The 20,432-nt window shown below is 39.0% G+C and overlaps 1 protein-coding gene across 1 annotated transcript in view; it reads right to left on the bottom strand.

The window, feature by feature from the left end:
- Positions 1-374: 374 nt before the first annotated feature.
- Positions 375-20,432, bottom strand: part of GRXCR1 (glutaredoxin and cysteine rich domain containing 1) — a 317,659-nt gene continuing 297,601 nt past the window's right edge. The window contains exons 8-9 of the mRNA XM_059383326.1: positions 11,089-11,154; positions 375-993 (exon numbers count right to left, since the gene is read on the bottom strand). Of these exons, the coding sequence (XP_059239309.1) occupies positions 814-993; positions 11,089-11,154 (246 nt within the window). The 3' untranslated portion in view covers positions 375-813. The remainder of the gene's footprint in view (positions 994-11,088; positions 11,155-20,432) is intronic.

Genomic DNA, 20,432 nt, shown 5'->3' with positions numbered 1-20,432 from the left:
TTTCACAAATATTGAGCAAGTGATTTATTAAAGTTATTCATAAGGGAATCCATCAGGATACAGACACATGTACAGGTAGGCATCGACCAATAATTACAACAAAATTTCTTTTTGTCCACTTTGCTAATGTTGCCTATGTGTTCAAACTATGTCCAGCTTGGAAGTACAATAGCACCTTTTTGGAAAGCTTTCAGTGATAGTAGCACAAAGCAAATATTTAAAAAACTAAGTCCAGATAAGTCTTCTGGAAGCTTTTAAATCATCACCAAGAAATCCACCCAATAATGTTAATGATCTATCATTAATGTCATCAGCTCCAAGACAGCTTTACAGCTTTAAAAAATTCTACTAAGTATAAATACGATTATATTCTTTTCCATTCTCCAGAGCCATCTTCCTCTCTGTAGCTGAGACACACAGAAGTGCGTTATACATCTCGGGAATTGGATTAACTCATTTTAGACAAAAGGGTGACATGGCCATAGGCACTGTTAGATATATTCTGTCTTCTCTTCAGAAAAATCAAACACATTTAGCAAATCAGAGTTTGGATATCCTGGGATACTCCTGGGTACTCCATTAATTCCAAGCAGAAACCAAAGTCTAACCCAGGGCATGGCACATCATTGGGAAACAAACCTTTATTTAATAAATCGATGAAAATGGCCACGGCAAAAATTCAAAACAAAGGCAATTACAATAAACAAAGTTTATTGATTAGTCCATAAACATGACCTTTAAAAAAAAAAAAGTATAAACCATACAACTGACTTTGGTAAATAAATCAAGGTGCTCCCCCGGTGGGAGGTCCACCTAACCAACACAGCTCTTACAGCGCTGAAGACCATTCTCGTTGCAGACAGTACACTTCAGAGCTTTGAAAGAGTCTGTAAAGCAGTTTCGAAACACTGACATCTTGCTCCCGTGGCAGACGGAGCACGGAAGAAAGCCAAAGCCTCCACAGGAGGGGCACTCATGTGGATGCTGTACTCTCTGTAGAGGAACAGGGAGGACAGAAGATGTGTTAGCATGAACGACTCAGTCAGCCTTCCTATAGTTCTGTATTATGGATGATCGTAAAATAATATTGACATGATATGGCTGTGGACTTGAAATCACCGACCATTTATGCACATTAGACCCGGGGGGAAGCTTGCTAAAGTTCTACTTATTATCCCATTGATGGCCATCAACAGCACAACCTCGGTTCGTGAAGGCTGGTACATTTTAGGTGAAAGGGTCCATAACCCAGGAAGTCTATCTTATGAAAACATGCATCTTTAAACCAAGCAATTCAGGAAATGGTTATTTGCTTTAGAGGAAAGTACTGTAGCTTTCCCTTCAGTAACTCTGAACAGTTTTCTAGTTTTGTTTATAGAAGAGTATCGCTAATAGTGAGTCTGGAAAATCAGAAAACTAAAAGCTGAATAGTAGAGGAGCCACTGTCAGCTGAAGATTTATTGTTGTGCTGCACATTTGAATAATGCTTTGGTTTCTTAAAAGCACCTTCAAATGCCTTATTGCATAAGCCTTCCCTAAGCTCATCCTTTATACATACAGACACCTTCTACGACAAAGCAGGTAATTCAGGCATCTTTACCCTCTTTTTATATTTAAGGAAATAGGCATTGAAATCTTAAGACATTTATCTAAGTCCATGAAACGTCCCACAATGGCTATCCACCGCTCTACCTCAAGTAAAGATAAAACACCCTTCTACTAGAATGAAAATAACTATGTAGTGTGTTGAGGATAATATTTTGAAAATTATTCGCACACATTTCTATTTGCTTCTTTGAGCACATATCCTTGGCTGGCGCCCACTAGTGGTATCCATCAGCTGGGGGGAGATTAAGAAGGAGTCATTACAGAATGAATACAGAGAGAAAAGCGAATTAAGAACAAGCTTCTGACTTGCAAAATAGGAGTCTGCAGCAGTGTTTGAGAGCTTGGCTTTGTGAAGGGAATAATTGCTAAAATAAGATTGGGAAGGGGTGCCTGGGTGGCTCGATGGATTAAGCCTCTGCCTTTAGCTCAGGTCCTGGGATTGAGTCCTCCGTGGGGCTCTCTGCTCAGCAGAGGGCCTGCTTCCCCCTCTCTCTCTGCCTGCCTCTCTGCCTACTTGTGATCTCTCTCTCTCTCTGTCAAATAAATAAATAAAATCTTTTTAAAAAATAAAGAAATAAAGAATAAAATAAAATAAGATTGGGAAATATGATCTATATACACACAGAGAAACACACTCAGACAAACATATTTTATAAACACATACATATGGCTATTCTCTGGAGATTCACAACTGCACATACTAAGTCCCCAAATGAAAGGAACCCATTAACTAGGTTTAATCCACCATTTCCCCAGCTCATACAGCTACGATAACCCTTTTCCCAGGAAACAACTGTAATTCTCTCACAATTAATACCTTAAGGAATGCACTTTGGAGAACAAACATGAAGGGCATGATTGCCTGAAAATCTGTATGTTCCCAGATTCTTTTTCAGATATACATTTTCTCTATATGGCAAAGTTCACTTGCAGTCACAGTTTGACTTAGCTATTAGATCAAGATGGCAAAATCCATGCAATATCTCATTTTTAGTGGCACAGAATTACTTTGATGGAAAGTAGTGGCTGGCAAGCTGAATGAAGCAAACAAGGAACTTTATCAAGATTATAGACTCAAAACTGCTCCCAAAAAGTTAGATTAAGGGTGTACAGCAATCTGATTATTTTCTAGGTAGGTTTTTGTTACTCCTCTGTGCAAGAATTGACCAAAACATGGTATAGTGAATCAATAATTGTACATAATATTAAAAAGTCTTTGGAAAAAAATCCAACAACTTCGAGTAAAAGCAAACCTAGTGATAGGAAATGAAGGGAGCCAAGGAGAAGGGAGTTGAGGGAAACTGGAGTGGGAGACGAAACATGAGAGACTATGGACTCTGAGAAGCAAAATGAGGGTTTTGGAGGGGAGGGAGGTGGGGGGTTGGGTGAGCCTGGTGGTGGGTATTAAGGAGGGCATGTGTTGCATGGAGTACTGGGTATGGTGCATAAACAATGAATTCTGATACACTGAAAAGAAATTAAAAAAATAAAAAATTTTAAAAATAAAATAAAATAAAAAGTTAGAAAAAAAGCAAATTATAAGAGAATTAGTAAATAATGGTGTTCTTAGTGAATTTTAGAAAGAATATGATGAAGATAGGCCCTTGACATTCATTAGAGCTATGCGAGAAGTTTATATTAAAAATACATAATGACTTGTACAGCAAGAGCCCTGACTGGTCAGAACAAATGTTGGGCTGGCCTAGGTTCTAGAGAAAGGACCTGCAGGGCCCCTGAATCTGGGACTTCACCTATTCGTGCTAGACTACAACTAGGTCTGGTTCCAAGCAGAATAGGGTTATCAAATTTTGCAACTAAAAAGATAAGATGCCCAGTTAATTTGAATTTCAGATAGAGTACAAATAAATGTTTGTATAGGTATCTTCCAAATACTGCCAAACAATGGAAACAGCCCAAATGCCCCTTGATACTTGAATGGATAAAGAAGATGTGGAAGATATATGCATTAGAATATTACTCAACCATCCAAAAGAATGAAATCTTGCCATTCCCAATGGAGCCAGAGAGTATTAGGCTAAGCAAAGTAAGTCAGAGAAAGACAAAAACCATATGATTTGACTCATATGTGGAATTTAAGAAACAAAACAAATGATCATTGAGGAAAAAAAGAGAAAGAGAGGCAAACCAAGAAACAGACTCATAACTATAAAGAACAAACATAGTTATCAGAGGGGAGGCAGGGGGACGATGGATTAATACAGGATAGGGATTAAGGAGTGCACTTGTGATGAGCATCAGGTGTTGTATGGAAGTGTTGAATCACTCTATTGTATGCCTGAAGCTAATATTATACAGTATGCTAACTAACTGAAATTTAAATGAAAACAACCAAAAAGGAGCAAATCCCACAGTCTTTCCTCTTTAAGAGTAGTTTTTAACCTTTATTTACATCCATGCTTGCCTCCAATAATGTATTACATGGGATCCTCAAACCAAAAAGAATTAAAATGATACGTGCTGTGACCGAAACAGAAGTGGGGTGGGGGAGCAGGTCTGGAGTTCACAAGGCTCCATTAGCCTCCAGGAATCTCATTCCAGTTAAGCCACCCAGCACAATCGACTCCATTTGTTCTTCCAATAAAAATAAATAATTCAGTCATTTCTAGCTGTCTCCTTCAGAGAGCACTTTTGTTATAATGTTATACTTTCGTTAGACTTTGGTTCCAACTTAAAAGAGTCTCAACAAAGAAAAAGAACTGGCTTGGATTCGATATATTAGATGCAGCTAAGGAGATGGTTCTGCCCTCAGGACAGATGTTGAAAGAGCTGGAAAAGTCCCCTAAACAGGGACAATGGAAACAACCCAAATGTAGAATCTAGAAAGGAGGAAGAAGGGAGAACCGAAGGTAGCAATAGTCATTATTCTTTTTTTTTTTTTTTTAGAAATTAACATGAAATGTGTATTTATATAAGCAGCAATACACAAAATGTTATTTTTTTTTCTTTTTCTTTTTTTTTTATAAACATATATTTTTATCCCCAGGGGTACAGGTCTGTGAATCACCAGGTTTACACACTTCACAGCACTCACCAAATCACATACCCTCCCCAATGTCCATAATCCCACCCCTTTCTCCCAAACCCCCTCCCCCTGGCAACCCTCAGTTTGTTTTGTGAGATTAAGAGTCACTTATGGTTTGTCTCCCTCCCAATCCCATCTTGTTTCATTTATTCTTCTACCCACTTAAGCCTCCATGTTGCATCACCACTGCAGCCATCAAAAGAAATGAAATCTTGCCATTTGCAACAACATGGATGGAACTAGAGCGTATCATGCTTAGCGAAATAAGTCAAGCAGAGAAAGACAACTATCATATGATCTCCCTGATATGAGGAAGTGGTGATGCAATAGTCATTATTCTTAGCAACAAAGCAGACTTCCACTTTCAATGAAGAAGTTTACTGCAGCAACATTGAACTTGAAGCAATTAGTACTTCCATGCCCTGTAGCCCAGCAAAGTGAGAAACTATGTAGACCTGGGTGAGAATACCACAAGGAGGACTGAGTCTACAGAATGACCCTCCTTTGAATAGTGGTTTGGGTAAAGACATGTCCTTTTGGGGTGGAATTCAAAAAGAAAGGGGGGAGAAGTCATTCCCCCATTTTACCTATTTCTGTTCATATATACTTGGTGAGAGACTTTAAAAAAATAGACACTCAGTAGGTAAGACACATTCATGTATTCCTTCATTCCACAAATACTAAGTGTCTACTTGCCAGGCACTGTACGAGGCAGTGGGGATAAAGCAGTGAGCCAGACACTTTCCTGTTCACTTCAGAGTAGCTCTCAACCCCACCCTTAGGTCTTTGAATAAGTCTACTCCATACTGCAATCATCTGAATTGAAGCACAGAAGAACTCCAGAGTTTCAACAAAGGACCAAGGACACAAGGAGAAAAGGGTGGAGGTCATCAATGGTTGTCAAATAGATTTCCTTTGTAGCACAAACTCAAATTCAGAAACATAAAGAGATTTTCCCCTTATCTAATACAGAAACATCAAAGGCTTTCAATGTCTTCCTTGAAATTAGGAAATGAATGTATTTATTATTTTTAACCTCGGATTGCCCATTCCTATTCTAATAGAGCTGGAAAGACTTTTTTTAAGTATTCCAACAAAGAGGAAGTAATTTATCTGAGTTCCTGAAACCATTAGCCTCATCAACCAGATTGTCTATGAAGTGAATTTATCCACATAAGAAATCCTCAAAGAGTGCACACTTGGCATATAGTCCTCTCTGGACAATTTACCTCTGTCTGTGCATTTTGTTTTAAACTATATTCAACAAAATTCAGTAAATGCTTGCTAAGTAGCTGCTAAACACCTCTCTGTCTGATCAGGCTGATAATAGACACAATCTTTCCTGATAATCAGTGTTTCCAGCATCCTCCTTTGCAGACTTGAGAAAGAAGCCACTGAACAAAATCCAGACACAGAGGAAATTTGTAGCTCATGATCCTAAATGTGTAAGTTAAACATATGAGTCTGTTTCTTGAACCCATGGTGATGGACTGCCACAAACATACTTAAAAAGATGTTCAGATATCAGATAGAGGCAGGCAGAGTACATGGCCTGATTTTCCAGGTGAGTAGGTGGTGTTCTGCTGCTGTGGTCTATGACCAAGCCATGGGCACCCCCAGAGGGACGGGCAATCATCCAGAGCAATGCTTCTCCAGGGAGAGTTAGAACACTTTCTGACAGCTCCAATGCCCCGTAAAAATAGCCATAGCATCCTCCATCTGTAGCTGAAAATCTTACCCCTGTTCTTCATGAACAATAAGTAGTCACCAGCCCTCAGGGGAAAGTCAAGATTTTACAAGAAAAAAGTACAGGCAATGGACACTATATTGGCAATCTCATTAGAAATGACAAGAATGTTTGTTCATATCTTTTAAAAAAAAATAGCAAGGCAAAAGCATACTTGGAGCTTCTCTACCATCTGCAATCTTTAATTCAGTATCTGCCATAACCAGGTGTTTGCTAATACATCTCAAGGCTCCCCCGGCTTTCTCTGTGTGGACACCAGCAGGATCAGCCATTCATCATGGTTATTGTTTAGGGGAGCCTGAAATACTTCTTTGCTTCTAATCTTCAGCTTGTTTATTCATATAAAGAAATACATAAATACATAAATAAAAAATTTCACTCAAATGGTGTTTTCATTTCATCCTTCTCACCCAAGCATTATCCTACATAAAATAATAATTTTTCTCTCCTTTTTCATCAGTTAACGGCTTTGCCTTCTCAAAAAAGAAACCTTAGATGAAAGAGGATTTATTCATCTTTTCGCTCAACAAGTATTTATTGTCTATTATTTGCCAATCCCTGTTCTAGGCACTAGAAGAAAAGAACAGAACAAAGTAGACAAGGATCTTGTGTCCACATACTGCTCATATTGTGTCCCCATGGGGCTCATACTCTCATACTGGGAGAATCCCCTGCAAATTTCATCTCAGGAACAGAAGTCCCACTGGTGCACCTAGCTCCACTGAGCACAAGTACCCATACCAGCTATTGCTATATTCCAGCAGCTTCTGCTGGCTTTGACCAGCTCCTCATGTGTAAGTCCACTGACAATCTTCATCAATGAATCAGGCTCACTCAGCTTCCCAGAGCTGTTTTCACTTGGGCTGAATGTATGCTAAGATTCTTCAACCAGGAAATTTTAAATTATTTGTTGACTGCATTTTTAATGGTCTAACTGCAACTGCTCTGCCTCTTTGCTCACCATCATTTGGAATAACTACTGAAAACTAGGACCTGAATTATGAGGACCAAGACAGGCATCATCTACCATGTAGTACCAAGTTACAGCAAACTAGAACCTGGCAAAATTTGCCTGGTTTCTCTCTAAAATTAAGACCAATTTACCTATCTTTCAGGATGCCCCACCCCTAGTTTCAGAGCCTAATGTTAAAATCTATCCTGATCCCTGGATGTAATGCTCTGTCTACTTGAGCCTTAGGTCCTACCTCATATGATCAGATTTCGCAGACAACTATATGCCACTTAATTTGAGAATCATGGAAGCATAGATTCATGCTGAAGACCATGGGCTTTGGAGTCAAGGTGACTGGAATCATGACTCAAACACTATGTGTAAGGTCTTTAGCAAGTGATCTAATCTTCCGTGCCTCCATTTCCTTGTCAATAAAATGGGGACAATAATAGAACCCAACATGTAGAACTGTTGTGAGGTTTCGATGACTTAATACATGTAAAACATCAAGAATATTACTTGCTACATAGCTAAGTCTCCAAAGTTTCCAACCTCATGAATATTTAATTCCTACCACGGCCAAAAGTCAACTTGAAGAATGAGATTGGTTTAGACCAGAATCCTGCATCCCTAGCCACTCTTCTTGGCTCTTCCAATTGTCTCTCTTGAAGGTATCTTTACCTAGGTTAGTGTGCCTTAAGCCCTAGCCTCTTTCACTGGCAGAGTTTAGGGCTTTCTTGGATGGCCACAATTTCTCTACCAGTTTTGCCATACAGGAAAAGCAGCCCAACAAAGTTATAGCACTTTACAGCAACTACAACAGCATAAGCCAGTACCATACAATTCTTTTCAACATCAGTAAACATCTTAAACGTTTGCACCTTATTTATGTTATCTGTAGAATGGAGACAGACTTAGTGAAGAGGACAAAAGCTTCTTTCTAAAATTCTTTGAGTTGAGAGAGAAAGGTTATATATATAGCATGAGGGTGTTAACCAATCTGAACTAAGGGATTATAGACACAAAAAACAAAAGTTCATGAGCAGCTAGGCCAATCATCAATCTTCAAAAACAGTAATGAGAGAGATTTACCCTATATGCTCTAAAAGATGCTATTAAATGACAGAAATAAAAACAGTATGATATTGGTACAATGAGAACTGACAATGGAACTGACTAGAGAGCTCAAACCAAGACCCAAATGTACATGAGGATTTACTATGGTATAAAACTGGCACAAAAAAGCAATAAAAAAATGGTAGATTATTTAGTAGGTGATTTGGGGAAGCTATTTCATTATAAGTAAGAAAATGAAGGGCAACCCTGACAGGACCCCTCTCACTCCTGAGAACTCTTTCTGTATCTTCACTTCAAAAACTTCTATCATTTTATTCACAAAAAAAAAAAAAAAAAGGAAGAAAGAAAGAAAGAAAGAAAAAGAAAATAAAAGGCATTTCATATGAATGAAGACCTAGAAGTGAGACATTAAAAAGTTAATGGAAAGAGATACAGAATAATACCTTTGTGACCTTAAAATGAAAGTTTACTTCATTATGAGGAAGAATAATTTGATTCTATCAGAGGATTTCTATTGGATGAAGGACATCATGAAAAAAACTGGAAAAAGGAAAGGAAATATTGGGAATGACTAAAATGAACAAAAAATTAATATTTAGAATACAGAAGGAGCTTCTGAAAACCAACCAAAACAAGCAAACAAAAAACTTTTATGATGTAAGATGTAAGAATACACAATTCACACAAGAAATCCAAACTCTAACAAGAATAAATGAGATACCTAAACTCAGTGGTAATCAGGAAAATATAAATTAGAACAGTAAGGCAATATATATTTACACTTATTACCCTAGCAAAAATTAGCGAACAGTACATTAGAGAACAATGTAAAACAATAAAAAATGCAGAAACAAATAAAGTAATGTGGCAACACACTAAACTTCTTTCTCTACAAGAGGGACTAACTCCAAAGTGAACCATTTCAGAGACACAGCTACTTGGAAAATTAAGTGTACACTTAAGCAATTTCTACTCCCAGAGAAGTTCTTAAGGGAATATGTTCAAGGCTATGTTCACTGTCTGAGAAGGATGTTGAAGGACATCTAGGTATCCATCAATGGAAGAGTAGGTATGCAAAAAATAGTGGGTGTCACCATGGAGTGGCACTGTCCAAAACGGAGCCACTGGCCACACGCAGCTATTTAAGTTTAATTTTAAATAAGTAAAATTAAATAAAATTAAAATTTCAGTTTCTCAGTCACACTAGCCGTGTTATTCACTATAATAGTGGCTATAAAGTGCTCAGTAGCCATATATAGCCTGTGGCTCCTACTTTGGATAATGCAGATATAAAATATTTCCACCCTGGAGTAGTTAGAAGAAATGGATTATATGTTCATACAGTAACATAGATGATCCTTAAAAACATAGCACCTAGTAAAAATAATTTGCAATACAGTTGGTACAGTACATAAGTGTTACATAAATAAAAAATGTACACAGAAAATAACATACCTTAACCAAGTTAAATCATTTAAATAAAAAGGTATGCCAAATTAATGGTTTCAAAGGGTTGGAGTCGAGTATAGGGACAAAAGGAAAAAAAATCCATCCATACAGATTTTCAAGCTGAGAAAAGTGGCAGAATATGAAGTACCTGCCCTCATTGTGCTTGTCCTTCAGGGAAGATCACAGTATGAAAAAGGCATGATTCCTAAAACCAAGGAACACATAGTTCATCTGGGACATGAGCCAAATAGCCATAGAAAAGTAATACAAAAGCAAAAAGAAAAAAAAATTGATAAGCATCCAACAAAAAGAGGGTTATAGGAATTCCTAGGTGAGAGAGACCAGGTATGATTTGGGGGAAGAAGCGATACGCTATGTGGGTCTTGAAGATGGTGGAGGGAAATGAGGAGTTGGGCCAAGAGCATTCTAGTCAGACTAGACAGCTTGCCAAAGGAATGGTAGGAAGAAGCCACACATAGTTCTCTCTTTCAGGTGAAATACAAAAAAATGATAGAGAATCAGACATGAGCCAGTACTAGCATATAGATACTGGGTGGCCATATTGCCCAGTTCACCTGGGAATGTCCTGGTTTATGTGTGCTGGCCCAGAACAATTATTAGTAGAACCTTTTCATTCTCAAAGTGTCCCAGTTTGGGCAAGAAAATGTATGACTTTCCTAACGATAGAAACAGGCTGATAAAATAGTGCAACAGAGAGCTTCCTCTTTTGATACATTATATATTTTGATTTAATACATAATATATTTGAACCAATCACTGTTCTGATGCTATAATCATTAGAATTAGAACAAAATTAAAGTGTGTACTTTTGGAGAAACCATTCTCCTGTAATCTTTAGAAATGATAAGCTGGTCCATGGAAAAAATAATTTAAATGGAAATTGTAAATGTGCTTCAAAACAATTGCCTGATTCTGAAACACTTCATCAACAACTCTATTATGATGAATTAGGCTCTAATAGCACTGACTGGAATTCCCAGCTAATAGTATGAGGTTGGTAGGAGCTAACACCAAAGTCACCCCATCAGGAGCAAATCTAATAGCAGGTGATATCAAATTAAAACTGCCACACGTATCCTGTTCATATTTGAAAGAACATGGAGAGAAGAATTTAATTAGGAAAACTCAGTTACAATCAGAATGTATTTAACATTTTGATTACTAAAAATAAGTTGCTAAAAGCACAATTACCTCAATTTTGGTTAAGAGGTCTTGCAGTTCTCCTGATTCATTCATTGACAAAATTTTCTCAGCACCCTATTAACAAGAAAGGGTTGGGGGGGAGAAAATCCATTTTGTTAGTATTGGAGGAAACAAAGTTCTAGCCAGGAGAGAGTTTAACCCACCAGATATTGAACACCATTCTTCCCTTCAGGTCTAAGTAAACTTACAACCAGGAGGCCAAATTGGGGAGTAAATTTCTTCTTCCCTTCACATATTCTCCCATTTGTTAAGGTTTAGTGGAAGCCAAAGGAAGACTGCCAGCAGGAGGTGAGAGCCAGGAAGCCCACAACTGTCAGATTAGGTCCACATATGGAAGGTTCCGGCACACCCTCGGAGTTGTTCAGAGAGCCTGAAGGCCGCTGTGCCACCTGGGAAAGGAGACCATTGAGCAAATCCCCAGCTGGGGCTGTCTCCACCCTATTCCCATCAGTGCTGACATAACCCTTATAGCCACCCGTGTAAAGAGAGCAGCAGCTAATAGTAATAATGAAATTAATAACACTGACACTAATTAAGCACACATTATGAACCAGGCATCCAACACCCCCTGATTGGAAGTGGTAGACTCTACTGAGAGCACAAAGTAAGCCTCGGTGAGATTAAGCAACAATTCCAGGACCAGGCAGAAAGCATTCAGAATGGGAATTTGAGCACAAGCAGGGGACTCATTCCACCCAGAAGGACACCGTGCCATTTGGGACTCCAGAAACTATTCAGAGCAAACCTGAGCCAATCCCAGAGAACCGACACTTTCAACAGCCCCCTTGACACAAATCCTGAGCCTGACACTCACCCCAACCCGTGCCCTCAACGCGGCCCTTGGGGAAGGTCACCACAAAGCCAGCTGGTCGGACCTTCCATGCTCCTAGGCCCTAACCCCAACCCTCAGTTGGGTTCTGAGAGGTCCATTCCCAGAGGCCTGGCTCCAAAGTCCCAGGGACTGAGAAATACCAGAGGACTCAGCCTGCAACATAGAAGGAAACAGTGCCATATGGAACTCCAGAAAGGATTCAGAGCAGGAGAAATCTGAATGCAAACCTGAGCCAGTCCCAAACTTGACCATGAAAACGAGAACAGGGGCAACGCTTGCGCGTTCCAACAAACTCACAGTGTTTCTTCTTTTCTCCTTTCCTGTCCGGCCTCTTACATTCTCCTACTCGATTTCCCAAAGTAGAGGCATAGAGAAGGAAGGGAATTACTTCTGATCAAAGGCCAGAGACCATGTATGCCTTGTTCACCACATCTCTCTGGCACAGAGTAACAATTGCTGGCACAGAAGAGAGGTTGAAACAATTTTTGATTAATCAACAAGAGCAGGAAAAATAGCATCACACAGTAAGTAGTTCTTGGATTCAATCCATGCTGGGCAGGGCAGAAAACACAAAGACTCACTTAAAAAATTCTTTAAAGCTCTTTGTTCATAAGAAGGTTACAATAGGTTTTTATGCAAACACCCAACAAAGCCAGCCACAATGTAGAATGGAAAAGAAAAGTGTCAAGTGGACAGCGCGGAGAAGGTCAGTGAGGAAACCCTAACATGGGGGAAAGGATCTGCTTATTGAGGGCAGAGAGGGCATTCTGAGGTTAGCGGCGTTTGATCCGGACCCTGAAGCTGAAGGGGGGTTTCTAAGACAGTGTAGGCAATTTTCATACTGGTGTAGAGGAGCCTTGAGTTCTGGGTTTTATTTTACTTCAGTTTATCTTATAAAATTCATGTCATCTGAATCACCATCAGAAATGTCAACTTGATATATGAAAAAGTACTATGAATGAATACCCAGGGCTACAGAGAATGTATGTAGGTCAGGTTATTTTGTTTCCATTGGGGGTGGCTTGGCCAGGAGTACAGACAGACAGAGCTACAGTGGCAACCAAGGTAACAAAAGCACGGAACGAAACATGGAATTCTAAATCATAGCAATAACTGGCACTATTTTACTTTGGCTGCATTCTATTTCTTTAAAGGAGTCAGCTCCGCGCTAAAATGGAAAAAGCTCCTGGGGAATCTGGTCCATGAACGAATTCAGCAAGGAGAATATATGACTCATTTTTCTTCAATGAAAGCACATGCACCACAATGACCCCAGACAAAATGAATGTACCAGAGAAGCTATCACGCATCTGCTTTCCAGCCCTTTTCTTATCTCAGCCGTCAGCGGAGCCTTAGTTGTTTAGAATACAATGCATAGGCATTCTCATTACCCATCAATACATGAAATTTGCCCTTCCTCAGCCAAATAGTTCCAGCACCATCAATAATACAAGAGCAGATTCTGCGTTTCAATAGAAATATCTTTGCTCACATTAAGCGATATAGCTAAATGCATGATAGTCACTGCTCTTCAAGACACACCTGGGGTCTGGTGCATAGCCGATATACTAAGTGCTGAAGGTGGGAAAAATTCTGCTCTGTACCTAAGACCGGGGAGCTGAGTACTCTGTCCCTCTCTCCACGGCTGCTACTCAACATGGCATCCGCCCACAAGTCCACCTGGCTGGCCCTCAGATCATGTCCTCGGAATGAGCGCTCTGCTCTTTTGCCAAGTACTGAGCAGAAACGGTAGTCAAAATCCCCTGCCTCCCTGCTGGGTCCTGTGTCCCCAACCTCCTCCTGACCCTGTCCTTGATGAACCTAAGTGCAAGCTTTTACAAGGCAGGACAACAAAGTCGCCATCCTCTCTGCTCCGAAGCAGCAGCAGGATGGGGATCTCAGCTTCGCTGGCAAGTCTCGGGAAAAAATGAGATTCCTCCCATCCTGAGGCTTTGAACATTTCTCAGGCTCTCTCTCCACCTACGGGGTTCTGCACTGCATTTTGCTGTTCCAAAGGTCTCATTCCCTGCAGTTTTCCATCAAAAACATTCTAATTATTACTTGGTTTATAAAATCACTTTTGTGTCCAAAAAAGAGAGTGTATTTTGGTAAGTGCTGACACTCTTAAGGAACACTCTTTCCCCCGGCTGATATTTGGCAAAGAGTATCACGTGTGAGTTGGTTAGCTTTTAAAATGTAAGTCTACCATTCAGTTCCACGCAAGTGGAAAGTAGCAATTAACTAGTCTTTCTGTTCCTTGGCATAGATTACCAGGACTTCCAGGACACCAATGGGAATATTTCTAATGTATTGTTCCAATTGATTCAGAATTTTTTTTCTGAAAATTAATACAATCTTGAAATTAATGACCACAGGAAGGTGCTGGGTGCTTTAGAGACGCTGGCTCTTTTCATCATCAGGGCAAAGTAAGCATTATTATCTCATTTTTTTGAATAAAGAAAGTAAAGCTTGAAGAAAATAAAGAACATGGCCAGTACCTTTTAGTTCATTAACACAAAGCCTGGCCAGATCTTGAATTCAGGTCCCCCTGCCTCTAAGCCTGTACTCTTTCCATGATGCCTGGCCAGTGACAGAATTTATTAGTTGAAGAAATGCTAGAGATAAATCCTAGTCTGAGGAACATGATGGTCTATAATTGGGATTCGCTGTTGACAAGGTGCCCAAGAATATCAAGCGAGTGCAAGCTTTCACTGCAATGACTTTAAACAATCCATTTAAATGTGCTGGAGAACCTAAGAAACATCCCAGTTCCGTTCTTATGTCAGTGTCATTCATGCCTTATTTGGTTATTTCAAAAACACTGCATATTCCAGGAAAAAAAAGTTAGCTCATTATCAACTTCAATACACGAAATTAGCTCTATTCTCAAATTCTTCCCACCTTAAAATTCTGAGCAGTGAGCTATGACAAGTGAAGAAACCACTTTATTTTACATGTAACAAGTTCCTCACACTAAAATAAGACAGTCTCCATAATCGTTTCTCATATAAGTCACCAAAAAGAGACTCACACGTTCAAGGAACAAGAACAAGTTGAGAAAAGATATCAGCCCCTTGCTGATTAGGACTGCCAAACTCTCACCCACCATTTTTGATCCATGAATTTGCAAAAGTGTGCCACCATACTCACTCATACTCGTGTTCACTCACTTATCTCCACATTTGACACAATTTGGAGCCTCCATGGTGGGTTAGGCACTGTGCTAAGAGTTAGAGATCTAAACAATAAACAAACAAAAAGGCTCCCTGTTCCTGTGTAACCTAAAATCTTTTGGAGGTGACAGATAATGAACAAAAGATCACACAAAAAATGTAAGTTTATAACTGTCATAAATACCCACAAAAGAGATGTCAGTACAAGATGTTGTAAAAGTATATATAGAAATGTGTAATTAACCTAATCAACAAGATTAGGGAAAGCTCTGTAAAGTAATGATTAAGTTGTTATCTTTATGAAAAAGAATAGGTAATTGAGCACATAGATGAAAGGAAGGAAGGAAATTAATTAGGGCAATAAGGCAACCAATTATCATATGTACATGACTTTCAGTGGTCACCATTTCCTTTGATCCAAAATAAGAAAAACCATGTTCCATGAAACATGCTATCAGATTCCACATAGTATTTTGGATTGGTGCCCTGGAAGAAACAGAGGGAAGATACCAGGCCACAGGGTAAGCCATCCATTTTACCAATAAGCCCAGGAGAAGATAAAGTCGGTGTAAGCCAGCTTGGATTCATACTCTTCCAGATCTCTGTGAAGAGTTGTAGATCAAGGGTTTCCAAACATCATCACCAAAAACCAAAATAAACAAATACAAACAAGTATTTTTTTCTGAAGAATTAATTTAAATCACACATATAGATTTTAGCTGTCTCCGGGGTGATATATTTCCATGCTGATATCCAGGCTCTGCAAGTCCACATTGAACAACCATGTTTGGAAACCACTGACCTATTTCCGAGATGTCCAGAAGAACTAAAAAAATGTTCTCCTTAACCAAAACCAAACACAACTTTTAAGATACACACACACACACATACACACACACATATGTATGAGCATATTGTGTTATGCTTATATATTATATATTATTTTGTTTTGTTTTCTATTTACATTTATTCACAGACCACTTCATCTTGCTAAGAAGGTTGCCCACAATAAAAGATCCACACAATGATATAATAAAATAAAATTTGAATAAAAATTTAGGACATGAGAATTGTCTAAACACATTCCAAAATGATAGCTAGGATTGAGCCTTTAATTTAATTCTAAGCCAGCTCCTGGGTTGAAACAAAGTTTTTCTTAGCATAGTCACCAAACAACTCAATGCCTTACTATAATACTTTAGATGATCTGGTTACTATAATAAATAATATCCCTGCTTTTTCATTAACCATAAAAACAGTTTCCAAATAAATGCCAGCACAGACAATGGCTCCTGACTCAAACAGGGCAAGTTTTCATCCTTCTTGCTGGCTTCAAGCAAAAGACTCCTTTTGCCTTTTGCTTAACTACCTCTTGCCATCTATTTCTCCCTGTTCTACTGAACACCTTACATTGCTTGCTGGAGTATCTTCTGGTGATGGGGCTGAAACCCAAACTACTCTGCATGGTTGAAAAAACCTCTAAGATCTGGTGGTCCCAGCCCTCCCAACCCTGTCCTTTAATACCATATACTCATGATACTCTGAATCTCTCTCCTTCTCCTGGACATGAGATAATATGCCAATACATGTGTTCTGTACCTTTGTCCAACATTTCTTCTATCCTTCCCACACTGTCCTGGAAAACTTCTCGACGTCCTTCCAAACCCATTGCGATGTTACCCTATCCATGAAGCTTCTTTGATTTTCCCAGACAAAAATCAGTATTCCTTCCTCTGGGTTCTCAGACCACATTATGTCCCACTGCACAGTGAGCCCAGCAGTGATGACAAGGGCTGCGACTTCTTCAGGGACCCAGTGCTTTGTGTGGGGCACCAGAGACACTCACTAAGTATTTTCCACATGAATGTCGTCAGCCATTTTGTAGTAAATACAGCATTAAATTCCGAATGGCTGTTTCTTATCATGACGGCTGATTTAAAAAGGACAGAAAAGCAAAGACATAGATCAAAATGCACGTTGGTGAAGGTAAATGGGAAAGCTGATTTGGGTTGATGATAGAATGCCAGACCCCTCAAGGAGTGAGAGGAATGAACACGGTACAAATGCTTTCCCCTAACCACTGCTTCTTTCAGCCGGGCACTTGATGGGAAGCGAAGAGCCAACCCCTGGAGGCTACCGTCTGAGGAAGATAGGGAGGCTAGGACTGCCTAGTGTCAGTTGCTAAAGGATCTTTCTGCTGTGTAATCAGGAGAGCAGATGGCAGGGCTGGCATTCAAGGAGCTCAACCAGCACCTAGCACGGCGACTGCCAAAGGATGCTCTCAATAAATGTTTTGTTTCTGGGGCTGCCATGCCCACCAGAACGGGAGGTTACATCAACCCTGGAGACAGGCCACCTGAGCCCTGCTGACAACGGCAGAATTTACTTCAGGAATCAGCTCTGGATCATCTCCAGGACATGAGCAAACTCCACTGAGACCCTGGAGTTCTACACCAAACACTTAGGCCTGGAAAATGTTCAAAGCAGGTGTAGCGGTATCCCTCCAGTGTCTTATAAAACACAGTAAAACCTCCATAGAGAATCTCATTCTAAAGAGCACGGTCTTCCTGTGTCCCTGGCAGGAAGAAGAAACTGCAAAATCGACTGTAAACTACTGGACTTGTTGTGTGTAATTATATAATACAGACTTTGGGGTTTTAAAAAATGCCTGCCAAAGACAGTGATTTAGGTTTTGGGTAATTAATGCCCAGCCACTTTTTTTTTTTTTTCAGTGTAGCTACAAAGAACAATTTCTCATGGGAGCCAATTTTGATATTTTTATAATAAAGCCATATCATCCAAGTAGATGATCACTGGGATATATTATTCTCTTTTCTATTCAAAAGTCTATTTCGTTTGTGCCTTTATTTATTTATGTGTTCTTGTTCCTTTAACATTAATATCAAATTATATAAAACTGACATCAAGTCACTAGGTTAAAAAAGAAAAAAAAAGAAGAAGAAGATAGCGGGGCACCTGGATGGCTCAGCAGGTTAAAGCCTCTCCCTTCTGCTCAGGTCGTGATCCCAGGGTCCTGGGATCGAGCCCGGCATCGGGCTCTCTGGGAGCCTGCTTCCCCCTCTTTCTCTCTCTGTCTGCCTCTCTGCCTGCTTGTGATCTCTGTCTGTCAAATAAATAAATAAAATCTTTAAAAAAAAATAGTACTGGGGGCTAAGCTAGATGCCAGAAGACTATTTATTTAATAGACTTAAGACTATTGTCTACTGTGTCACAAAATTCTCTGCATAAACTGATTTTTAGAATGCAGTGACTGAAGTTCACCAAAAGGGTTTTTTTTTAAAATTCAGATATAATTAATACATAACATTTTCCTAGTTTAAGGTATACAACATAATGATTAAATATCTGTATATGTTTGCAAAATGATCACCACAATAAGTCTGGTTAACGTCCACCACAGCACATAGGTACACATTTTTTCTAGTGATGAGAACTTTTAAGATCTACTCTCTTAGAAGTCTTCAAATACACAATGCGGTGTTGTTAGCGATAGGTACCACCCTGCACATCACAGCCCCATCAGTTTTTTATAACTGGAAGTTTGTACCTTTTGACCCTCTTCACCTATTTTTCCTCCTTGTCCTATGTCCACCTTTGGCAACCACCAATCTGTTCTTTCTATCTATGAACCCATTGTTTTTTTGTTTCTGCTTTAGATTCTGCAAATAAGTAAAGTCATACAGTATTTGTCTTTGTCTGTCTGACTTCATTGATTACCATGATGCCCTCCATTCCATCCATGTTGTCAAAAATGACAGGATGTCATTCTTTCTTATGGCTGAATTATACATATACATATAACATATATGTGCATCACAATTTCTTTATCCATTCATCCACTGATGAACAGTGGATAGCCATATCATGGCTATTGAAAACTTTGCTGCAGTAAACATGGGGTGCATAAATCTTCTTGAATTAGTACTTTTGTTTTCTTTATATAAATACCCAGAAGTGAAATTACTGGATCATATGGTAGTTCTAATTACAATTTGGTGGGAAACTTCCATACTATCTTCCACAGGGGCCACACCAATTCACTTTCCCTCCAACAATGCACAAGTGTTCCCTTATATCTACGTCCTCTCTAACCCTTGTTATTTCTTGTCTTTTTGATTATAGCCATTCTAACAGGTGTGAGGTGATATCTCATTGTGGTTTATATTTGCATTTTCCTGAAAATTAGTAACGTTAAGCAACTTTTCATGGACCTATTGACCATCTGTATGTCTTCTTTGAAAAAAAATTTTCCACTCAGATCATCTCCCCATTTTTCATTTGGATTGCTTATCTTTTTGCTATTTAGTTGTATGAGGTTTTTTTTTTTTTTTTTTTAGATTTTATTTATTTATTTACTTGACAGAGAGAGAGATCACAAGTAGGCAGAGAAATGTGGGGGGGGGCGGTGCAGAAGCAGGTTCCCTGCTGAGCAGAGAGCCCAATGTGGGGCTCGATCCCAGGACCCCAAGATCATGACCCGAGCCAAAGGCAGAGACAACCCACTGAGCCACCCAGGCTCCCCAGTTGTATGAATTCTCTACATTTTGGGGTATTCATCTTTGATCCGATATATGATTGGCAAATATTTTCTCTCGTTTGGCAGGTTGCCTTTTCATTTTGTTGATGGTTTCCTTTGCTGTGCAGAAGCTTTTTGATTTGATGTAGTCCCATTTGTAAATGTTCACAACCAAAGGTTTTTCTGAATAAGACTCCAGATTCAATTCTAGTGCCCCCACTTACAAATTAATTTAACTTAGACAAATAAGGTAAACTCTTTAAGATTCAGTTTTCTTATTTGTAAACGGGGTATAATTATGTTTATAGTGTCATTGTAAAGATTACATGAGTTGATATATAAGTCCAGAACACTGTATGACACACAATAGGAATTCAATAAATGGTAGGTGTCTATTATAATAATAATAGTTATTATTATTGAAGTCTTTTAGAAATATTTTAATTTAAGATTAATTTTGAGTGTACAAAATTTGGTATGCAAACATTTCCTATCTAGAGTCAGTAAATAATAAAAGAAAAGTGGAGACCAACAAGATTATTACTAGTTTTTGGATGATACCACCATAAAGTAAAGAGAATGTAATTTTTAAAAAAAAGGAGGTGGAGTGTCATACAAACTAGGATGAAAGTAACTTATTAAAAAGAACAGTTGCATGTGGTATAAAGAGCACTGGGTGTTATATGCAACTGATGAATTGTTTGAATTGTTGAAAACTACCTCTGAAACTAATGAGGTACTGTATGTTGGCTAATTGAATTTAAATTAAAAAAAGAGGAAAAGAAAAGGT

Source organism: Mustela nigripes, chromosome 1 (assembly GCF_022355385.1).
Source record: "Mustela nigripes isolate SB6536 chromosome 1, MUSNIG.SB6536, whole genome shotgun sequence".
Lineage (NCBI taxonomy): Eukaryota > Metazoa > Chordata > Mammalia > Carnivora > Mustelidae > Mustela > Mustela nigripes.
This window is presented reverse-complemented; position numbering and strand designations above follow the sequence as displayed.